At 39.1% G+C, this 24,705-nt stretch overlaps 1 protein-coding gene across 3 annotated transcripts in view; it reads left to right on the forward strand.

The window, feature by feature from the left end:
• Positions 1–3,700: 3,700 nt before the first annotated feature.
• The window catches only part of ptpn21.S (protein tyrosine phosphatase non-receptor type 21 S homeolog), a 50,034-nt gene continuing 29,029 nt past the window's right edge, over positions 3,701–24,705 (forward strand). Inside the window, exons 1-3 of one of the 3 annotated variants that reach the window (XM_041574495.1) lie at positions 3,701–4,323; positions 13,851–14,135; positions 22,844–23,013. In XM_041574495.1, coding sequence (XP_041430429.1) covers positions 13,956–14,135; positions 22,844–23,013 — 350 coding nt within the window. In that variant the 5' untranslated portion in view covers positions 3,701–4,323; positions 13,851–13,955. Of the gene's footprint in view, positions 4,324–13,850; positions 14,136–22,843; positions 23,014–23,889; positions 23,943–24,705 lie in introns of those variants that run through there. The other 2 variants (XM_041574496.1, XM_041574497.1) reach the window with 2 other exon arrangements.

Raw genomic sequence — 24,705 nt, forward strand, 5'->3', positions numbered from 1 at the left:
TGCCGGTTCAGCTCTACTGCGCATGCGCCGAAACTCACAACGTTTTCCGATTTCTTTTTTTGCCAACTTTGTGACTTTCGGCGCAGGTGGATGTAGGCCAGGGGGAGGAGGGAGGGGGGTCTCCTTTAATCTTGCATGCATGTGCAGGTTGGCAGGGTATGCGCACCCCATTGCACACGCATAGGGGCTGAGAGTTGGCCTCACGGGTTGCTTAGGGTATGTGTGTCCTTTCTTTTCCAGACAACAAACATTCACTATACAACTGTTGACACCTGTCATTAAAGCACATCTGTCTGTCCCATCAACGGACAAATTTTCGTCCTTTAAACATGAACATTTTTTAACCTGCCTGATCAATTTCCCAACTGATTTTGGAAGAAAGATCGTCGGTTGTACGATTGTTCAGTGCACACCGACCTTCCGATACTTTGTTAGATCACATGTAAATTGGCTGTTAAAGTGTAAAAATAAAAACTGGGTAAATAGGCTGTGCAAAAAATGTTTCTAATATTGTTAGTTAACCAAAAATGTAATCTATAAGGCTGGAGCGACTGGAGTTAGTCAGCGACTTAAAGGGGGGTAACATGGGACATAACTGTTCAGTGAGTTTGCAATTCATCCTCAGCATTCAGCTCTGATTCAAAAGCAAACACTTATGACCTATGTAGCCCAAGTCAGTGGAAACCAAGAGAGCTGCAAAGCAGAAAGTAATGTTCTGGCTATTATGTTAGACATCCAGTCACTCCAGCCTTTATACATTACATTTTTGCCTAACTAACTATATTAGAAACATTTTTTATTTTGCACAGCCTATTTATTTACCCAGTTTTTATTTTTATACTGAACAATTCCTTTAACAAATTCGATGAATATATATATATATATATATATACAAGCGATTGTCCATCAATAAAGACCATTTATTACTCTTAAGACCTGTGAGTGTGATCTTAAACATTTCCATGGATTCTACTTTACAGAGGACTGCACCCAGGCATCCGTGACCCTAGTATCGTGAGTGCCTGTTTTTCGCACTACTATATATATATATAGATAGATAGATAGATAGATAGATAGATAGATAGATAGATAGATAGATAGATAGATAGATATATATATATAGATATATATATAGTAATAATAATATATATGTAAGATCAACTTTTCAGATCCACCCAGTGACCCTTTCTCCAGATATACAACTAAACCAGAGTGTCCCAATCCCTGTATAGTGAATATTGACACCAAATGACTCCCTATGATGTCACATGTGAATCAAGAAAATATACTTTAAAGTATGAAATAAAAGTGTTTGTGAAATATCTCCATATAGTCAATGAAAAATGTTTATGTTTCTGTAGTAAACAATACAGAAACTTCTTTGATGAACTCAAATCACATTTCACAATCTAATGCTCAGTACAGTAAAGCTTCTGCCATCCATGTGTGACCTGAACCCTGTTGTGGCTCTGGTCTGGGACATGATATTCACATACCAAGCATTCTGCTCTCTGGGTACATTGACACTGGTTTGGCACCAAAACTGCTGTGTGGCAAAATTTACATACCAGAAATCATAAAATGTGAATGGATAATTTTGTGCATTTAATGTATTAACTGTACAGATATTGTAATAGTATTAATTTAATAAATGGCTATTTGATCTTACCTACTGCAAGAGTATTTATTTTCTAACCTGCTCCAGATCTCACATGGATATCATTAACAAAAAGCATGAGTACAGAGTCGTCAGACCACTGTTACACATGCCTGAAACGTTTGCCAACGTTTTGGTGATTTTTTTATATTTTATACTTACAAAAGGAAAATGTCAAATACATACTGATCGCACACAAACACTGTATATATAGACAAATTTGTATCAAATGAACAAACAACTACCACTACTGCCAGTGACACACATCAAACTGAAAGTGATACATATTGAGGGCACGTTTCATTTAAATTGCCATGTTGTTGAGTTGAACAGTGTTGCTAAGGGTACTGCACAAGAACACCATAGATTTTGTGACCTCATTATTTCCATATGATCCAGTCTACAAAAATGTGGGTATAACAAACTGCTGACTCACTAAATGGAAAAAGTGGGAAAGAAATTAGAGCTCTTTTTTTTATCCAGTGATGCCGTCACCAGAAACTAAAGGTTTTCTTTTTTAATGGAAGCAGTATATGTTGTGGTGTAGAGCAGAGGAATTGTAGAAAATATCAATTCCAATCTTCAATAGTCAGGTTTTTTTTTTGCTTGTCCTCTGTGGCCAAATCAATGTCTTACAATAGGGCAGTGATCCCCAACCAGTAGCTCGCGAGCAACATGTTGCTCTCCAACCCCTTGGATGTTGCTCCCAGTGGCTTCAAAGCAGGTGCTTATTTTTGAATTCCAGGCTTGGAGGCAAGTTTTGGTTGCATAAAAACCAGATGTACTGCCAAACAGAGCCTCAATGTAGGTTGACAATCCACATAGGGGCTACTAAATGGCCAATCACAGCCCCTATTTGGCACCCCAGGAACATTTTTCATGCTAGTGTTGCTCCCCAACTCCTTTTACTTCTGAATGTTGCTCACGGGTTCTAAAGGTTGGGGATCCCTGCAATAGGGTCTCAATAAACAATATGGCTCCATATGGAGCACCCTTGTAGTCTAATTTCTTGATATTCCACTGATTTGACAGACCAATTGTGAGTGGTCCATGCAGGTTCTTTTGGCAATTTCAATCTTGTGAGAGCATCGGAGCTTCTCTGAGTAATCAATTGTCTTGTCTACTTGCAGGATTAATTAGACCTTAGTTTGCCCATGTAGGTGTGGGGCAGAACTATATGTGATCTGTCATTTAGGTGGGGTAAGCACAAACTTACAGCTCCTGAATTATAAGGGTGGTGGCTTGGGTTGACACCTGGGTGGTATTTTACTGGCCTCGCCGGTAAAAATGATGATTGATCCCAATGTTATTAATAGGGAAAAAAGATAAATATATCTAATTAACCCTCAATATTCGACTGCCGAATTGAAATCCTTTGAATATCGAAGTTGAAGGATTTACCGCAATTCGTTCGATCGAGAGATCGAACGAAAAATCGTTCAACCGAACGATTAAATCATTCGAATCGTTTGATTCGAAGGATTTTAATCCATCGATCGAACGATTTTTCTTCGACCAAAAAAGATAGCAAAGCCTATGGGGACCTTCCCCATAGGCTAACATTGACTTCGGTAGGTTTTAGGTGGCGAACTAGGGGGTCGAAGTTTTTTTTTAAAGAGACAGTACTTCGACTATCGAATGGTCGAATAGTCGAACGATTTTTAGTTCGAATCGAAGGTCGAAGTAGCCCATTCGATGGTCAAAGTAGCCAAAAAAAAACATTCGAAATTCGAAGTTTTTTTCCCTCTATTCCTTCACTCGAGCTAAGTAAATGGGCCCCTTAGTATGTAACTAATTTATTTTTTTTAATAATATTTTTTTTTTTTATCGTTTTTGAATAATTTGCCTTCTTATTCTGACTGTTTCCAGCTTTGTAATGGGCTTTAAACTTAGATTTTGGAAAAACGGTAAAAAATAAACAATGGAAAGTAATTGAAAACAGTTTTTATTTCTGGGGAACAATCTGAAAACAACTGAACTGGAAAAAAAAGTGTTTGGAAGGTGAACAATTCCTTTAAATGACAAAGCTCGATATCGATAACAGGCCACCTAGCGTCCATTGAGCTGGCAGCTTGATTGGCCATTCGTGCTGATAGGGGTTGTATAAGGCTTTATACATTGTAAGCAGCGCTCAGAATAAAGAATCACATGATGAGGCGAATAAATAAGTCCCCGTTGCCTGCTATTTCTGTAATGGGCATAGCGAGAGAGGCAGCTGTCCCATCGCTAGGATTCCAATGCCTGGCATTCCAAACAACTGAGATCATGCGCGTAAACCATCCCCTGGATCCTTCCGCAGAAAACTAATCTCGCCCTCACATTCCTTTACTCTCGCTGTTCCGACACACACCTCGCTCAAGGCGGGATAGACAGAACTCAAGAAAGCCACAATTTAGTGAAGGAAACGTTTCCTAGTGGAAACTCCTGTCCGTCCATTGCTTGTGGACCGCTTTACTGCGCGCATTGATTCGCTGCCAGACAGGAAGTGAGCGGATCTCTGGGCTGCTGGATTGCAGCTTCCAATGCTAAAGCTGGAGTTGTAGCTTCCAGTACTGAAAGTGGAGGTGCAGCGGGGATCTGTGCACTCGCCACTAGAACGAATCTAAAACCCGTGGAGCTTTCCTGAGTGGGATTTTCTGTACTGCAATCCTGGATCTGTGTAACAGGTAGTGTTCCACTCACTCATTCTTATGCTGCCTTTTCTGTTTATTATCTAAGGTGCTGTCTGGTGTTGGGAATGAGAAATCAACAGCAAAGCACACAATGAACTGTCATTGCATTTCTGGAGCAAGGCCAGTGGAAAGAAAGCAATAAACCCCATCCAGACAGGAGACATCTGTATCTTGCGAGATTGGCTAGAAGGGGCTTCTGGGAAATGTAGTTTCACACGAGCTGGACGTGCATAATGTTCTGTAGCCAAATTTAGCAAGGGTAGGGTTGCCACTTTCTCTGGAAAAAATTACCAGCCTTCCTATATATTTATCTTTTTTCCCTATTTATAACATTGGGATCAACCATCATTTTTACCGGCCAGGCTGGTAAAATACGGGCCAGGTGGCAACCCTAAGCAAGGGTAGCCCTTTTTGAGGGTAAAGGATCTAGGAGGGTTTCTTGGAAATCTAACCTAATTTTTTAACTCCGCTAAATAAAGATTTCTGACTTGTGCAAGGGTTGAATTTCATCTGGGGCTCTGCCAGTCAGCCTGGGTTCGGCAGTGAGGGCAATCAGAAATATCTTTGTATCACGTTAATAGTCTAAAGTTGAGCCTGGCACAGCTGCTACCCTACCGAAAGTGACAGCTGGGCAGTAAACGGCTGCCCTTTGTTCGGGTAACAGTATGACATCTATTTACACAGTTATGTGCAGGTTGGTAGTGGCATATGGTATTTTCAGTGACGTTTGTGGCATCAGGATTTATTAATGATGTGCAACAACCTCATTGTGCAGTCATTCGTATTATATACAATTGGCACTGACGAAATAATTCAGAAACGACAAAAGTTGCAAATTGGCAGAGTATTATCATCAGAAAAATGTTTTTAAGCTGACATTTTTTAGTAGCAATGAGCGCAATAGTCCAGTATTAAAATCATATGCTGCTCTTCGAGAATAATAATAAATAATTAATAAAAGTAAATGCCATAGAATTTTTAGGATGCTTCTTTCTACTGACAGCGGCCCAAACAATCAAAAGTGGCAACACACTTGCACTGCATCTGAGTATACAAGGCTTTGCATGGAGGCCATGCTAGATCATTTGGAAGCAGATACTCTCCATACACTTGAGAGTTACAGGTAGGGTTGCCACCTGGCCGTTAAAAATGATAGTTGATCTCAAAAGTTATTAGTAGGGGGGAAAAGATAAATATACAGGAAGGCAGGTATTTTTTTCCGGAAAATATGGCAACCCTAGTTACAGGCCCTGTGTAAGATACTTTTATATTGTAAACTGCAATAAACAGGGGCCGCTTTAACTCCAGTGCTTTAACACTGTAGGACAGGAGTGCCCTTACTTTACTAACGCGAGGTCTACTTTTAGAGATGTTGTCCCAATATGATCTACGTCCATAAAAGCATTGTTAGCATTCTTTTCCATGGAAAATATTACTTAAATATTGATTTATGACTACTTATGTGACCTTAGCATAAATATCTGACTGAAAAGCATGAAACAGGAGGGTGATTTAGACCAGCTGCTTGTCGACACTGTCTTGAACATGGGCACTGGACTTGTACTTCATGCCTATTTTGCCCATGTGCATCTGTAATGGCACAGCCCGGGACCCTGAGGGAGAAGGAACTTACCCCGCCACACAATCATCAGTGTCAGACTGGGACACCAGGGGCCCACCCAAAAACCTTTGACCAGGAGCCCACACTCAGTACTATTATTCTTCCTCGTCTCGCTCAACCGCTATTCTCCTAGTCTCTTTGCTTTACATGATATAATACTATCATCTATTTAGTCTTTTTGTTCTCATAGAAATAAAGAATGACCATGAAATATGCCAAATGTTTAGCAGCATGATATCCCGGTGGGCCAGTCGACACTGACTCTAGGTAATTACACCTGGTGAAAACATTTTTATTATCATACCTTGAAATTAATACCACAAGCAAGTGCTGTTGGTTCCCTTTGCTACTCGTAAAGATTTCATGATATTGAATATTTTAAGGTACTAACATTTAATTTCAGATAATTTGTTTCTCTCCTTGGGCTGTTTTTAAGTCCGATGGCACCCTAGGCACCTGCCCTAAGCACGCCCCCTACACTGTGTGCATGATATCACTTCCGCCAACCAGTTGCTTGCATGATCCCTTTTATCTATAATACCCTCATTCATACTGTATGTCTAAACTGCTGGTCTTGCTGTCATTTAACCACCCACAGTCTCATTATTACCCTGTTGCTTTATCAGCTTTTTACAGAGGGAATTGTGTAATGCACTTTTAGCTTGTATAACCTTCCTCCATACATTACAGCTAGCTATGTTCAACCCTGTGTTCATTCCAGGAGTCTGATTCTCAACATCTGTTTCATAAAACCTCTATAGATTATACCTTATAAATATCCCACCTAATCCAGTTGCAACCCAGTATAACTTGCCTTTGTTATCATCTACTGAAGAGGCTAAATTAGTAGATTCCTTCCTAATTCCAGGGAATTTTTGACAACTAAGGTAAAAGAGCATGAGATGATGATTCTAAAACAGAATTTGGTTGCAGATCTGCATGTAACTGGTTTTCTCTCTAAATATTCAATTTCAATGGCTTCCTTAAACCAACACAGACCAGCAGGGCCCTTCTAAACTGTGGGGCCGGCCCTTTTCCAAAGGCCCAAAGGGAAGAGTTGTCCAAAGGCCAGTTAGGGTGAGATTTGGAAAGGATGTTTATAGGCTCTTAGTATTACATAGGTTCCTATAAATCCTAAGGAGGATAATAGGACTGACACAGCAGTTATATGTTATTTCAGTTTCATTGTTAGGAACCAAGGAGAAACATAACCAATGCGACCATTTCCTGCTCTATAAGAGCCTTGTTGTAACTTCTCTCCCTCTATATGTTATCCCTGCCAAATCCCTAGCCCTAATACCCACAATAAAGATACACACAATAACTTTGTAGTTAATCTGTGTAATCCACAGCTTTATTAATAATTAGATAAACTGCGCTCTTTGATCGCAAGGAAGGCAAAAAACCTCTGAAAAGTGGATTTCGTTTTCGTTCGTAAAGGCGATCGGATTTGCTCTCACGATCAATGCGCCACATTGAATCAAGGGAAGCGGAGGGGGGGGGATATGGTAAGGTAAGGGACTGCGGTGAAAGGATGAGAAAGAGAAGGGACTATGGCAGCATAAACATGGGCACATTTAAGCCGCACGATGAATGCTGCATTCCTTTCCATTCCATTGGACCCTGGGCAGCCTGCAGACCCCGGCATTTGCAGTCTGAGGGATGGAATGAAAAGGAATGCAGGGTCTACCAAGTGGCTTAAAGGGGTTCCTGTGTATAACACCATATTTTGGATAAAGGGGAGGAACCACTGGTGGAACTACGGTGGCTGAAAGCACCACTGGTGAAAGTGCAGTGGATGAAAGGGGGGCATCACTGGTGGAATTGAGATGCCCCATACTTACTGCTGTTTCCTGAGGATGTGGTGCCTAGACTGAGGTGCATCGGTATTTGGTACCGAGGAAACTGCTGGTGGTGCTGGTATCATGTGCTGTTTGTGAGTTGTTCCGAGGACCATTTGTAAAACCAAACAAGATAACTCAGACTATGTATTTTTTTACCTTCGAAAGTGATATCCCTGTAAAATCCTTATATGGGTATGGGACCTGTTATCCAGAATGCTTGGGACCTGGGTTTTCTGGATAACTAATCTTTCTGTAATTTGGATCTTCATACCTCAAGTCTACTAGAAAATCATGTAATCATTAAATAAACCCAATAGGATGATTTTGCTTCCAATAACTGTATCTTAGTTTGAATCAAGTACATGAAACTGTTTTATTATTACAGAGAAAAAATCATTTTTAAAAAATTGGATTAGTTGAGGAGATGGACTTTCCGTAGTTCGGAGCTTCTTGGATAATGGGTTTCCAGATAACGGATCCCACACCTGTAATATTTAGGAGCACATTAAGCACAAATCAGGTGATTAAGCAAAATTAAGTGATTGACCAAATGTGGCAAAGAAAAGGATTATATACTGCACCTGAAAATCTCTCATTGTTCTTAATCAGTATGGCCTTGTTGATCTTCTCTAGGTCTTTGTAGAGGTGTTTCAGGTGGGCCTTGATTTATCTGTAGTCCTGCCAGAATGCGTTCTTAAGGTGTAATTTCCACCATTTTGTAATCTTCACACAGTCCTTGGCCATCCACAGATCGTAGAGTGCAAACCTAAGGTCATTGGTGATCTTGTCCCTGATGCACTCGAGATAAGGGCCCGCTAGTGTATCCTTAAAATCCCTGATCTCAAAGATGTCCGGATCAGGCGAGAACCACCGTGAGTGCTAAATGTAAGAAGCAAGAAAACATTGAGGTCAGGGCTCACACTATGCTAAACCCTGTCAAATTTCTGTTTCATTGTATTTACACAGAAGATATGCCATGTTGAGCATTGGGTTAGCCCCTCCTTTAACCTCTTGGATACCTTTCTATGCAGTCAGAAAATAAAATGAGGAAATTAGCTGTGAGCACCTTTACCTTTTCATAGTGCCACTGGTAGTAAAGCCTGCTACTTGCACTCATGCCCATCTTTGATTTTCCTGTAATATAAAATAGAGATTTGGGAAGGTTAGAGTTAATGTAAAGATGTAAAACCCCCAAATAAACACAATAAAGAGCAGAGGTAAAAACAGCAGCATATTTACATCTTATTTAATAAGAACCCCTTTTCATTCAGAAACTATGGTTTTAATATGGTTCCAATTAGAAACAAATACTTACTTAGGTATATCGAATGCCACTCTCCATCAGCTCCCCATGTCCCCACTTTAAGACAATACCATCCCATTTTATTTGGTCCACAAATCAGCCCATTATTTCTGTCATGGCCCTACTTTCCTCTGGATCAGCAGTTACACAAAAAGGTAGACCTTGATGGACGTGTCTTTTTTCAGCCTCATCTAATGTGTAATACATATTACAGATGGAAACAGGGCCGCCATTAGAAATCATGGGGCCCTATACAACAATTTGCCCACACTTTTGCCCAAGCCCCACCCCAGATCCCACCCACTCCACATCACAGTTAAAAGACCACACAGACATCACCGCTAAAAAAGTAACCCCCCACACACAAGTTATAAAAAAGCTATTGATGGCCAGGGCCCCCTTATAACTTAAAAAAAAACATTGGCGCCAGGCCCCCCCATAAAAGTTTTTTTTTTTTTTTTAAAAAAGCATTGGTGCCATGGCCCCCCTTACAAGTAAAAAAAAAAAAAAAAAATTGGGGACCCGAAGAATATTTTTTTTTTAAAAAAACCATTGGCTCCAGGGCCCCCCTTACAAGTTAAAAAAATTGTGGCCCAAAAATTTTTTTAAAAAAAAAAACATTGGTTGCAGGGGCCTATAGAATATTAAAATAATACATTGGTGGCCAGTGGATTAAAAAAAAACCCACAAATTGGTGCTTCAGGACTTCAACTTTGCCTCCTTTCGTGACTTTGGGTCTTTTCGCTGCTTCAGGACTTTAATTTCGTCTGTTTTCGTGACTTCAGGTCTTTACGGTGCTTAGGGACTTCGGCTATTTTCATAGCTTGGGGTCTTTTTTCATAACTTCGGGCTTTTCGGCACTTCTGCATTTTGGCTGTTCGGGACTTGAAAAATTACTAGAAAAATGGCCGCATGGCTCGGGCGCTCTCAAGGGGGGCCCGGCTTTCAAAAGTGCAGCACTGCTGGGCCCCCCTTCATGCCCAGGACACTTGTCCCCCCTGTCCCCCCCTGATGGTGGCCCTGGATGGGAAAATAAAGGACCCTTACCTTCCTCCAAACAACCCACAATGGGTTGGGCAAGTTGTTCTTCTGCTCCTGATAAAAGTTGATAGTCTTTAAAAAGACTTGTTTTTCTTCTTTATCTCCTTCTGCTCCTGGGAATCGCTGAGAATCACTAGGAATCTCTGAGAATCACTAGGAATCGCTAGTATTTCACTTTATGGGGAGAGAGAAGAGATTGTGAACTAAACTGAAGGTTGTAGAGCTGAAAACTCTGTTGTAGCAGAGGATGCTTTATTTCCTTAATATTTAAATAAGAAGGGGAATTTACAGCGACTGTATACTCAGGGGGTACATTTGCTTTATTCTTCTGTGATTGTTCTTCAAGATATATTGGCAAAGACCCCAGTGAAACAGTGGCCCTGCCTTTGGCAACCCCCGCTCCCCCCCTCCGATCCACATTCTGATTATTCTTTGGGTAAGGCATACAGCTGTATCAGGAATCTGTGTATAAAACACAAAAGCCATGAATAGCTTATAAATTATATTCTTATAAACGGTGACTAGTGATGTCATCAGATATAAACGGTGAGCAGTGATGTCATTTTTGTCACATGACTCTAAAACTTGTGTATTATAATAAGGAAGTTCCTCTGGTTGAAAAATATGAGGATATTACAAGTAACCTCGGAGCTCCATGACCTGTATAAAAATACTCGCCTTTGGCCTCGTGCTTTTATATGGCCATGGAACTCCTCTGTGACTTATAATATAGTGGATAATGTACCCCCTACTGTAATTTATAAAGATATTATAAGTCACCAAGGTGTTATGTGACCATATAAAAGCACAAGGCCACAGGCCGAGTGCTTTTATACAGGTCACATAACTTCGAGGTCAAATTTGGGCGCGTTTCGGACGTGCGGCGTCAAATTTTGACGCGCTGCGTTAAAATTCGGCGGCCCTTTATATGGATATAATTTACAGTCTGTTCCCATAGGGAAATGACCAGACTGTAGACTATATCCTTATATTTTACAATAGTGGGTACTTTATTCACTATGTTGTGTTACGGGTACCCTACTGATCTGTTTTGTTGGAGAGATTTTTTTTGTGTGCTGCAGGTAAAAACATTTGGGGAGGGAAGTTGTGGTGGCAAGGACCTCCTTAATTATGCCACTGATCCACTGACCACATGCATACAGTGAAGGGGCTTTAATGGGCAACCTAATTGTTAAAGTCCGTCAAAGATGATTTGCCAATAACACAGTAAGATAGTGGTAGTTTTTTTTAGCTGTATCTTTTTCAAAATGGTGGAACCTTTTTTTATTTATAAGGTAAATTTCTTTGTGGAATATAAGTGAAAGTAATTTTAAGCATTGTAGCCATTTGTTCCAGTCTATACACTATTGTTTTTTAGTTGGCTACCAAATTTTTATCAAACGGTTTAAACATTTGCATTACAAAGAAGACTACTTACACACAATAGCAGTTGATTTTACAATTCTCATTTAGATACCATTGTTTGACACACTGGGCAGTGTAATCCTAATTCTTTTCTAGAATGCAAACCACCTCTGTAGCTTCATACCCATAAGGCAAACAAAGCAGTGGGATTATTAAAGGGCTTCATATCTCTATACACCTGTCTGGAAATATGACATTCCCTTGCCATGTCTCTGAAAGAAACATTCCTTGTGTTTGGACTTATGAGATAAAACAGCAGGCTTGGATTCAAAAACTGCCAGCTGAGAAGGGACTTTAGTTTTTTACTCACTGTGTGGCGTGTTCACAGATTCCAAGCTTGATTTGTAAGATACATTCATATTTATGCTAATGTCACATGGGCTGTTTGTTTATCATCACCTGTAGTAGTGGTTTGCCATCAAAATGCAGCTCACATATTTATGATACAGACAATTTAGATTCATTATGCCTTTCTTCCATCTGGCAAAGTATTTCTGCATGCACCATACAAATAGGCATAGGGAGCAGCCATATGCAGGAAAAACAACTTGGGGCCCTTGGTAAGTAAAAGATGAAAAACAAGGAGCGGGGAGGCAATTTATGAAGGGTCGAATTTCAGATTCATTTGTTTTTTTTGTTTTTTTTGTTTTTTTTACTCACATGAATTCGATTTTACTCAATGCGAATATTCGATTAGCTATTAAAAAATCTAATATTTAAAACTCGGACTAATTTTACTGACCCGAAAACTCAAATCAAATTCGATTTGAATTCGATCAAACTTGATTTGAGTTTTTTTCTCGGAAAAAAACTTGAATGTCAGGAAGGCTGCAAACGTCTTAAAATTGGTCACTGGACCTCTCCCATTGACTTCTACAGGAATTCGGCAGGTTTTAGATGTCAAATAGTCCAATTCAAATTCTTAAAGAGCCAGACTTTGATAAATCTCGAAAATCGAATTCATATTCAAATCAAGTTTGGATAATTCCCTAGTCAAATTTGGCCGCTTTGACAATAACATATTTTTTTGAAAATTCAAATTTTCAATTCGACCCTTAATAAATCTGCACTTGTATTATACATTTGCTTTCTCTCTTTTAGGAAAAAATAATACATAATACACAATTATAAAATGATATAATTTTAGTTTTGCTGATATTATTTGGCATATTAAACAAATCACTAAATTTAACATATTGTTAAAAGGATACTATCATGGGAAAACTTTTTTTTCAAAATGAATCAGTTAATAGTGCTGCTCCAGCAGAATTCTGCACTGAAATCCATTTCTCAAAAGAGCAAACAGATTTTTTTTTATATTCAATTTTGAAATCTGACATGGGGCTAGACATTTTGTCAATTTCCCAGCTGCCCCTGGTCATGTGTCTTGTGCCTGCACTTTAGGAGAGAAATGCTTTCTGGCAGGCTGCTGTTTTTCCTTCTCAATGTAACTGAATGTGTCTCAGTGGGACATGGGTTTTCACTATTGAGTGCTGTTCTTAGATCTACCAGGCAGCTGTTATCTTGTGTTAGGGAGCTGCTATCTGGTTACCTTCCCATTGTTCTTTTGTTTGGCTGCTGGGGGGAAAAGGGAGGGGGTGATATCACTCCAACTTGCAGTACAGCAGTAAAGAGTGATCGAAGCTTATCAGAGCACAAGTCACATGACTTGGGGCAGCTGGGAAATTGACAATATGTCTAGCCCTCAGATTTCAAAACTGAATATAAAAAAATCTGTTTGCTATTTTGAGAAATGGATTTTAGTGCAGAATTCTGTTGGAGCAGCACTATTAAATTATTAATTTTGAAAAAAAATTTTTTCCCATGACAGTATCCCTTTAAGTTGTTATATGTTGTCAGTCGGCTTTTAAAATGTGTATCTCACAGTGTATTCTGTTTCCTGGTTAGTGACTAAAATACATATTTGCTAAGGTAAAAGCAAAGTTCACTCTGGAGAGCCAAATTAGATTCAGTGTACTTTATTCAAACACAACATGTTTCGGACAGACGTCCTTCATCAGGTGCTAATTCGCACCTGATGAAGGACATGTCTGTCCGAAACATGTTGTGTTTGAATAAAGTACACTGAATCTAATTTGGCTCTCCAGAGTGAACTTTGCTTTTACCTTGGATATTGTGTGGCTTGGACGGTGCCACTGACTGTCTGATAGCCTTGATGTCTTTGGAGTGAGGGACCACCCGACAATCAATAGAATTACAATTTGCTAAGCATTGACTGTTCATGCTTTGATAAAAGGACACAAATGATGACTTTTGTTCTTTGCAGGATCTTGGATGTTCCCGACGTGCAGATACTGTTCTCTCTTTTTAATGGCTGCTGGGTGACTTGGCTCAGTTCGGAACCCTCCAGTTGATCCTGCTGTTTAGGAAGATGCCTTTGCCTTTTGGCCTGAAGTTAAAGAGGACTCGGAGATACACAGTGTCTAGTAAGAGTTGCCTGGTGGCCAGGATCCAGCTGCTAAACAATGAGTTTGTGGAGTTCACACTGTCAGTGGAGAGCTCTGGGCAGGAATGCTTGGAAGCTGTTGCACAGAGGCTGGAGCTTAGAGAGGTGAGTGGCTGCCAGTGCTTCTATGTTTTAAGCACTTGATCCCAAGTATAACATTATATTTTTAAAGGGACAGTAACACCAACAAATGAAAGTGTATTAAATTAATGAAAATATAATGCACTATTGGCCTGCACTCGTACAACAGGTTTGTTTGCTTCAGCAACTCTACTATAGTTTATATAAACAAGCTACTGGGTAGCTGTGGGCGCAGCCATTCAAAGCTGAAAAAGGTACAGGTTACATAGCTGATAACAGATGAGCTCTGTAGTAGACAATGTGATTCTACATAGCTTATCTGTTATCTACTATTTGTAGTGTGCTTGAATGGCTTCCCCTGTGGCTACACAGCAGCTTGTTTATATTAACTATGATAGACTTTCTGAAGCAAACACCCCAGTTTTACAGGTGCAGGGCAACAGCATCTTGTTTATATTAACTATAATAGTCTTTCTGAAGCAAAAACCACAGTTTTACAGATACAGGTCAACACTTATTATTTATTCATTCATTACTTTAAAACACTTGTTTTTTGATGTTACTGTTCCTTTAATATCACATACATTTCACTTTTTAAGACTTCACATATGGCAATTTATTCATGATAGTGTGTCTCTCCCCCCCCCCCCTTTGTTTTCAGTGCTAGTGTTATGATACCCACTGAGCAGCACAACTCCGTGGATCCACATGTGCCCACAAAATGTTGACACTTTATACTGCAAATACTAGAAAATTGGTGACACATAGAAAATAATTGGAAAAAAGTCGTTCTTTCTGCTGATCTATCTGAAAACAACTAGTTATTTAAAGGTGACTAACATTTAAATCTGCGCTACTGCAGTTGACAAATCTTCCTGAAATGCTTTCCCTATTGGCAATAAATTAAACAGGCGATGGAAAACACACATGGTGCTTTGTTTTCTTCAGAAAATGAAGGCCTGCATATGTTTTTACATTGGTGATTTACTTTATTGCTAGAGGGAAGGCATTTTGTGGAAATTTTTAGTGCATAGTAGAGCAGAAAAGCGTGCAGCAAATCTCCCATTCTGCTATTCACCTAATACGTGACAGTGGAAAAGACGGTTTATCTGAGGTTTAGTTAAACAATGTAGTTAAAACCTCTGGATACAGACAGTAGTCTATGATTGCAGGCCCTTAGTACACACTGTTAATGTCACAAGGACAGGATGTTAATGTGATATTTATTATTCATTTCCAAACACATTTCTTCATTTTCAGATGCACTGTAGACAATCGTATAAGTGCATATAGAACCAGTCTTTATTGTGGCTCACGATACAAAAGATTCGATTTCTAGTCTTAAGCTGGCCATAGATGCAAAGATCCGATCGTTCGAATCCCATCTCCAGACCTGCCACTAACCTTTCAGATCAAATAAAGTAGAAATAGAACAGATTAGCCGAAGTTCTGCCCTTGCAACAATCGTACGAAAGTTATGTCCGACAAAAGCTAGTGACTGTCTCCCACTGAAAATTGTTCGATCGGCAATACATGCTGAGATATTGGGGCAAATTTACTAAAGGGCGAAGTGGCTAACGCTAGCAAAAATTCGTCAGCGTGTAGATAGACTAGAGCAACTTCGCACCCTAACGCCTGGCGAAGTTGCACTCTGACGAAGGGGCGAAACTCCGCAAATTTAATATTTTTTTTTTTCTGAATGTTACCTCTTTTGCCAGAGTTTACTTCGCCCGGTCAGACCAGGCGAAGTGCAATAGAGTAGATAGGAGTTTGAAAAAAAAAAATTGAACATTTTTCTAAGTCACCAAAAACGCTGGCGTTTTTTACTTTTTAAAGGGTGATGGGTGCCCATCTTCCCCCCTACATTTGATAACATATGGCACCTAAACTATACTGTGGGCACATATGTTGGGCATTAGAACACCTCTATATAATTTTAAGTTTCCCTGGCCTTGTGTAGTGTTATTTATTTGCTGCAGCATACACGTCCATTCAAACTTCTATTTGGCTCTTTATGCAAATTTCCGATCGCTAGCGTAACCTCGAACCGCTGATCTTAACATCGCTAGCGCAACGTCGCAAAAGATCTGTAACTTGTGTGCAACTTCAGATCTTCGTGAATTTGTGCAGGCCCTGGCGAATCTATGCCTGGAGAAGTGCGGCAAAGGCAAATTCAGAGGTAAGTAAATTTGCCCCATTATCGGCAGCTGACAGAAATCTTTTAACCTGTCTGATCGACCAAACGACCGATCTCCGTTGGACAAAAAATGTCAGGACTCTCCACACACTGTCCGAAAATCGTACGAACCGAGGATTCCTATGATCGGATCTTTGCGTCTATGGCCAGCTTAAGAAACATAGAGAGCATGTAAACAGCAACATTTTGAATTGTCATTGCAAAATTGCTACTGAATGCAATGGGAAATGGTTCTGGGTGTTTGTAGACCTTAATGTTTTATTCAGAAAAGTCAGCATAGAAGTTTTTAGGGATGCAACGAATCCCACCAGTGCCAGGTGAAAGAGAATCCCATCCCTAAATATCATCAGTATTATTAAATATGACTTTAGACCACTGGATAACACAGAAGGTGGAAATTTGTTTTCATATGCTCCAGTTGTTTTAGGATTTTACTAATTTGCATATGCTGTTTGGGGTTTTGGACTTGGTTTGGGATTTGCTCAGATCTTTTATCGTAGAATTAGTATAGAATTGTAGATTCAGAGCATCTCTGCAAATTTTAGCTGCATATAAATTACCTAAACGTTTCAGCATGGAATACTCACTGCCAGTGGGGAAGGGCTGCCAGAGTTTTCATTAGTTGACTGCAATGGAAACATAGGTCCAAGACTGACCGTGTAATTGGGCTGTTCAGCTTTTTCCCAGTCAAATACCCAGATACCTTTGTGTGTATTTAAAAAAAATTATATTGACTTTTTTTATCTTACAATTTGATGTTTACGCTTGATCAGTGATCCCCAACCATTTGCTCATGAGCATTGTGTTGTTTTCCTTGTATGTTGCACCCAACGGTCTTAATGCAGGTACCTATTTTTTAATTCAAAGCAAATTTTGGTTAAAAAAAGATACGTTTACTGCCAAATACTCCTGTAAGATGCCAATTCACCTAGGGGCAAATTCACTAAGCGCCGAAGCACCGAACGCTAGCGTTAATTCGCTAGCGTTTGGCATTTTCGTTACTGCGCAAATTCACTAACGAACGCTGGCGTAGTTTCGCTAGTGTTACTTCGCACCCTTACGCCAGGCGAATTTTCGCTAGCGACGTAACTACGCAAATTCACTAACTTGCGCAGTGTACTGAACGCTACCTTTTACGCTAGACTTCCTTCGCCACCTCAGACCTGGCGAAGCGCAATAGAGTAGATAGGGATTGTTTAAAAAAAAGTCAAAATTTTTTCTAAGTCCCAAAAAACGCTGGTGTGTTTTCTACACTATGGGTGATAGGCTGAAAAAGATCGAAAAATTTTTTGTGGCTCCCCTCCTTCCCCCCTACATTTCCTGACTCATGGCAACTTACCTAGACAGTGGGCACATGTGTAGGGCAAAATAAAATTTTTATTTTCTGATTTGAAGGTTTTCTAGGCATTTGTAGTGCTGATACGTATTCTTCCATTGAAATTTGAATTTCGCTCCGTATGCAAATTAGCCTTCGCTAGCGTAACTTTGCTTTACATAGCGAATCAACGCTAGCGCAACTTCGCAACCATATGCTACCCCTGAGCGCAACTTCGGATTTTAGTGAATTTGCGGAGCGCTGGCGAAACTACGCCCGGCGAAGTTGCGCCTGGCGCAACTTCGAATCTTAGTGAATTTGCCCCATAGGGTCAACCAAATAGCCAATCATTGCTCTTATCTGGCTCCAGCCAGGAACTTTTTTCATGCTTGTGATGCTCCCCGACTCTTTACATTTCAAAGTAGCTCATGGATTAAAAAGGTTGGGGACCCCCATGCTAGATGTAAATGGAGCTGGTAAGGATTTGCTGGAACTCCTTCATCATTAGCTCTACTACATAAGCAGTACAGGTATGGGATCCATTATCAAAATGCTCCAAATTACAGAAAGGCTGTCTGTTATAGACATCATTATAATAAAATAATCCAAATGAGTTCCTTTTTCTCTGTAGTAATTAAACAGTACATTGTACTTGATCCAAACTAAGATATAATTAATCTTTATTGAAATCAAAACAAACCTATTGGGCTTATTTAATGTTTACATGCTTTTCTAGTAGAGTTAAGGTATGAAGATCCAAATTACAGAAAGATCCGTTATCCAGAAAACCCCAAGTCCCAAGCATTCTGGATAACCGCTCCCATACCTGTACCTTACAGCAGTGCAATAGACATTTAAAAATCTTTACTTATTCCCATAGTAAGCAGAATACATCAAACATGTTAAACCTGTCAATGTGGTTTTCTTGTTTTAAAATGAAACTATTGTTAAGCAGGGAAACTCCCTAACCCTGTCCAAGAGAGCCAAATAATTCAGTAGATTCAGTCCCACACTTTTTTTTTTTTGTGTGTGTGTAATAAGTAGACCTGTTTTTGATACCATTCTGTTTTTGGGTTGTTTTATTTGATTCTGTTTTCTTTCAAATACTTGTTGTTGGTTTCATCTGAAAAAGAGACCCAGGCACTATGACTTGTCTTTATTGTTGAGTCATAAGTTTCAGTGAAACTTCCCTGATAACTATGATTGCGACTTAGTGTGTGCAAGGCACAAACAGAAATTTCTATCTAAATTACAGTCATAGGGGCATATTTGTCAAACAGTGAAGTTAGAGATCAGCACAGTCCACTACAGTGAAATTCCAACACTCTCCATTCATTTCAATGGGATTTTTAAAGGCATATTTATCAAAGGGTGAACTTTCACTCATTAATAAACCCAATTGAGTGAAGAGTGGCGGAATTTAACTCTAGTGGACTGTGGTGATCTCTAACTCTTTGATAAATATGCCCCTATGGGAGATGTCCTGTAATTTGGAGTTTTCTGGATAATGGGTTTCTGGATCCCATACATCTGCTCAGGGGAGGCTCAAAGTACAAGGTTCCTTTGTGTATAAATATGCTGCTCCCTGCATCACATTGATTTTGAGGCCCTGGCCACAGTAAATGAATACTCGTATATACAATAAACTTTAGGAACATAGTGCACTAAAAATAAAACTTGAATCTATCGGATTATCGAACGAAAACCAGAGCAAACAGCTTGAAACTATCGAGAACCACAAAGGTAAAAAACATGTTCTAATTGTTAAACGGACTATCTGCCATTGACTTCTACATGATTTCGCCATTTTTTAGCTGGAGTAAAAAAAAAAAAAAAATATTTAGTAGCTTTGTAACATAATAAATCTAAAAAAAAAATTTTTTCCCCCCTCTAAAAATTAGAGATTTGCCATTTTTAAAACTCTCTAGAATGAAATTCCGCACTTTCCATTAATTTCTATGGAATGTTTAAAAGAGTATTTATCAATGGATAAAAAGTGAAAGTTGAAAAGTGAAAAAAAGTTGAAATGGAAAAAAAGTGAAAGTTCACCCTTTGATAAATATGCCTTTCAAAATCCCATAGAAATGAACGGAGAGAGGCGGAATTTCAGTCAAGAGGACTGTGGTAACTTCACTCTTTAATAAATATGCCTCATAGTTTGATAGTTAAACATGTTTTGTTGCTTGTGAGGGGAATTGCCGAGAGCAGTGGTTCAGTGCTGTACCTACAGTGACAACAGGGATAACTAGTTCTACCAAGTGGGAATAAGTCTCTTTGTGTGACAGCATTACCTGTCCCTCCTACTTCAGTAATAGAAAATGAATGGAATGCAGAAACATTCCTGGGTGGTGAGAAGGCTGCTTTTTGCTGGTTGCCTGATCTAAACAAATTATTTGTTATTGTAGGTCTCCCTTTTGCTGTAATTTTTAACCATTTTCCGTTGCACAGGGGCTCTTTAATTGTTTGTGATGGTAACGTTATATAGTTTTCATGCGAGCCAGTTACGTTGAGTAGCTGTCCGTGGTTAGATGACTAATGGATGCCACTGTTCAGAATTCTAATCATGGGCTCTCTTGATTTCTGCGGGATTGTGTCACACATTTTGTACATCAGGCCACTGGCTGGGTCTGCCAGTTGTGTGTTAACTCTTTTTCTGCTTCTTTTTAAAGGGTTCATTGGCATTGTAAAGGCTGGGAAAAATTGTAGGAAATGAAGATTTCACTGGAGAGCTTTTTTAGTGAAACAGTGAAGACGTTTATTCAAGATGCATTCAAGCACTCATGTAGGAAATGAAGATTTCACTGGAGAGCTTTTTTAGTGAAACAGTGAAGACGTTTATTCAAGTGCTTGAATGCATCTTGAATAAACGTCTTCACTGTTTCACTAAAAAAGCTCTCCAGTGAAATCTTCATTTCCTACATGATATCGCTTTTCTGGACGTGGCAAACCCAGATCACTGTTGGATTGAGCTATCACTGACTGATACGGTTTGTGGCAACAAGTTATTTGCATTTTTGGGAAAAATTGTACTGTTTATGCAAAGTAATTTCTGACAGTTTCACTATTAGTAAGTAATGCTTTTATTGTTGGTAGGGATAGGCACTGAACATTTCATTGGCAATTTTGTATTGCATAAAAGATATGATTGAACTGTATCCTCCAAAGTCCAGGAAAGTTTGACATTGAATATATTGAATATATTGGCATAGTCCAAGAATTCTTAGAATAAACTAAATATAATTTAACAATGGCTCATTTGGGCAGGACTGCTCTTTAATTAAAGAGGTATTGGTTGCTTTGTATGTAAATCTGGATGCTCAGTGTTTACACCCATTATAGTACAACACTGCGGAATATGTTGGCACTTTATAAATACGTGATAATAATAACAGCTGCTTTTCACTTCAACAAACAGTGGTATTTGCCTTCCTGCAGTACAAGGTATACACCAATTCCTGCTCAGCCTTAAAGGGACACTGTCATGGGAAAAAATTTTTTTTCAAAATGAATCAGTTAATAGTGCTGCTCCAGCAGAATTCTGCACTAAAATCCATTTCTCAAATGAGCAAAAAGATTTTTTTATATTCAATTTTGAAATCTGACATGGGGCTAGACATTTTGTCAATTTCCCATCTGCCCCAAGTCATGTGACTTGTGCTCTGATAAACTTCAATCACTCTTTACTGCTGTACTGCAAGTTGGAGTGATATCACCCCCTCCCTTTTTCCCCCCAGCAGCCAAAGAAAAGAACAATGGGAAGGTAACCAGATAACAGGTCCCTAACACAAGATAACAGCTGCCTGGTAGATCTAAGAACAGCACTCAATAGTGAAAACCCATGTCTCACTGAGACACATTCAGTTACATTGAGAAGGAAAAACAGCAGCCTGCCAGAAAGCATTTCTCTCCTTAAGTGCAGGCACAAGTCACATGACCAGGGGCAGCTGGGAAATTGACAATATGTCTAGCCCCATGTCATATTTCAAAATTGAATGTAAAAAAAATCTGTTTGCTCTTTTGAGAAATGGATTTCAGTGCAGAATTCTGCTGGAGCAGCACTATTAACTGATTCATTTTGAAAAAATTTTTTTTTCCCATGACAGTATCCCTTTAAGGGCCCTTACACACAGGCGTTTGGAGGAGTAAACACACACCATTACTGTCAAGGGGACTGTACTCGTGCCAAACGCAGGCGTTTCAATCTGCGTTCAGAGCTTACATGCATCTGTATGAGTACAGCCCCCTTGACAGTAATGGTGTGTATTTACTCTTGCGCTCCCCTGCGGCTGAACTAATGAAACCGGAACGCAGGGGAGCGCTGCTCAAAACACCCGTGTGTAAGGGCCCTAAGGCTGAAACTTGGGCATTATCTGTAAAAGAAATGTACATTTCACGAGAAGACAGACTGCATAGGTAGACCATTGTCAAAAGAAACAAAAAATAAACTATTCAGGCTGGTTTACTAACATTCAAAACATTTTTTTTTGTGTACAAATTAAAGTTTACTAGAGTGGACTGTGGCGATCTCTAACTTTACTCTTTGATAAATATAACACATCGATTCCATTTTATCCAAACAATAAATAAACCCAATACGTTTATTTTTGCCCCTGCCCACAGTCAATGAATTCCCTTTTCACTGTAATAATACTTTGTACTTGATCCAAACTAAGATATAATTAATGGTTTTGGGAATCAAAATCAGTTTATTGGGTTTATTTATTGTTTACATTATTTTCTAGTAGATTTAAGTTATGGAGATCCAAGTTACGGAAATATCCGTTAGCCGGAAAACCCCTGGTCCAGAGCATTCTGGATAACAAGCCCCATACCTGTAGTACAAGTTTCCATATTGACTGCTTGGCTAGGCGTCCCCATATACCATGAAGACAATGAAAATAGATTTTGCAGTAAATTCAACAATTTGTAGGCCAAACCGTCAAAAGTTTGGTGCCTGGTACTTTGTGCCTGCTAGTTGTATGTGCGGTAAATGATGCCACAAACCTGCATTTTACACTATGACGTACAGTTCTAAAGGAGGATTGTTCAGCCTTCTGGGTTTTATTGAACTACTGCTTCTGGGATGCTGTGAATTGTAGTGCAACTGCAGGAGTTTAACAATTTGGACTCTCTTCATATAGAGTTGGGTTGTGCACACCCTTTCCATGTATAATGGTACATTCGTCACAATAACCCCCAACGACATTTAATCGTCTGCAGGTTACTTACTTCAGTCTGTGGTACTACAACAAGCAGAACCAGCAACGATGGGTGGATTTAGAGAAACCATTGAAGAAACAACTCGACAAGTATGCATTGGAACCCACTGTGTACTTTGGGGTGGTCTACTATGTGCCTTCTGTGTTCCAGCTGCAGCAGGAGATCACAAGGTGAAGAGAGTTAATCTTCTTATAACATAAATATAAACCAGCATATGGGATTGTTATTGCATTGCAATTGAAGCTACTCAGTGTTTGGTCCTTGTAACGCTGAGAATTTCTTTACCTGTATAAAGCCCCCTCCCTTCCTCCTTTTGTTGTGACTGTTTTGTTATTGGGAGATCATTATGCAAGGGGTTATCTGTGCACTTATAATCTAACTGCCTGCCTTGCATGGATCGGATGGGACGTGGATTTAATTTCCCTGTTTAATGAAAAAAAAATAACAAAAATGATATATATTTAAATATTTCTCCTGATTAAAACAATAGGCAAAGGTATTTGCAACCAAAAATGGGTTGTTCACCTTCCAATTTTTTTTTTTTTTCCAGTTCTGTTGGTTTCAGATAGTACACTATAAAATAGAGACATTTTTTTTCCAATTCCTTTTTTTTTTTCTTTTGACAATTTTCATAAAATTAAAGTTGAAACTTTAATGTTCCTCTCTCTGGTGTTTAATCAGCTCAGTAATCCAGGCTCGGTTACCTATTACAATCTGCTACATTTGTTGAATACATTTTTTATTTTTCCAGTTCCATCTTAAAAGAACTGAACTGCATAAAGTGTTTGGAAGGTGACCAACCTCTTTAGATTCATGTAGAAAATGAGGGTATTCTGCCCCTTTAACTGCCCCTCTAACAATTGACGCTTGGTGTTAATTGCATCACAATCTTTGTTTCCTTTCTCACTTCATGCGAGAGTCCTCTAGGGATCAATTTACCTCTGTGTTCCATCTCTTTAGAACAGAGATATTTTTGAATTCCATGTTGTGTATATAAGGCTAGAAACCCAGCAATGCCAAATCTAACCACACCTTTTAAATTCCAGAGTACCGGTGACCACGTGCCAGGGTTCTGGTGCCTGACTTCAAAAAAGACAAGGTAGTTTGAAAGCAGCCCCTCTTAGTAGGTAGTAGGTAGTTTGAAAGCTTGCTTGTCTTTTCTGCAGCTCTTAATTCTTGTAGCTGGTGCCGTACTGAAAGAATGCTTAAAGAGGAATTATTGAAAAATTAAAATTCAATATAAGCTTCAGCATACTGAAATAAGAAACTTTCTAAATACAATCAATTAAATTTTTTTACTGTTTCTGAAATAATTAAGATTATCTTCACTATCCCTCTCTCAGCATCTGTTTCTTTTCATTCTGTCTTCATGCAGGAGTTGGGTGTCAGATAATCATTGAGAGTTAGATCCAATATATCTTATAGGGGGGCTCCTTTTGCCTAGAACATGTATTCAAGCTCACTCTATTAAAATCACCAGACATCATGTCTCTCTACATGCAGGATTTGTGCAAAAGGCAGTTATTTTGTTAGATTTTTTTTTTGTACTGGAATCAGTTATTTGAATGAGCTTTAATACATCTGCTAGCAAAGGAAGTCCCCCATAAGATATATTGCATCTAACTGTCAATTTATATCTGACACCCAACTGCTGCATGAAAAGAGAATGAAGAGAAATAGATGCTGAGAGGGATAGTGAAGATAAACTTGATTATTTTAGAAACAATGCAGAATATTTAACTGATTGTATTTACAAAGTTTCTTATTTCAGTATGCTGAAGCTTATATTAAATTTTCATTTTCGCAATAGTTCCCCTTTAAAAAGACTTTCAGTTCAAGCTGTGTCAGGTTTATTCCAATAA

The sequence above is a fragment of the Xenopus laevis genome, chromosome 8S (assembly GCF_017654675.1).
Source record: "Xenopus laevis strain J_2021 chromosome 8S, Xenopus_laevis_v10.1, whole genome shotgun sequence".
Taxonomy (NCBI): domain Eukaryota; kingdom Metazoa; phylum Chordata; class Amphibia; order Anura; family Pipidae; genus Xenopus; species Xenopus laevis.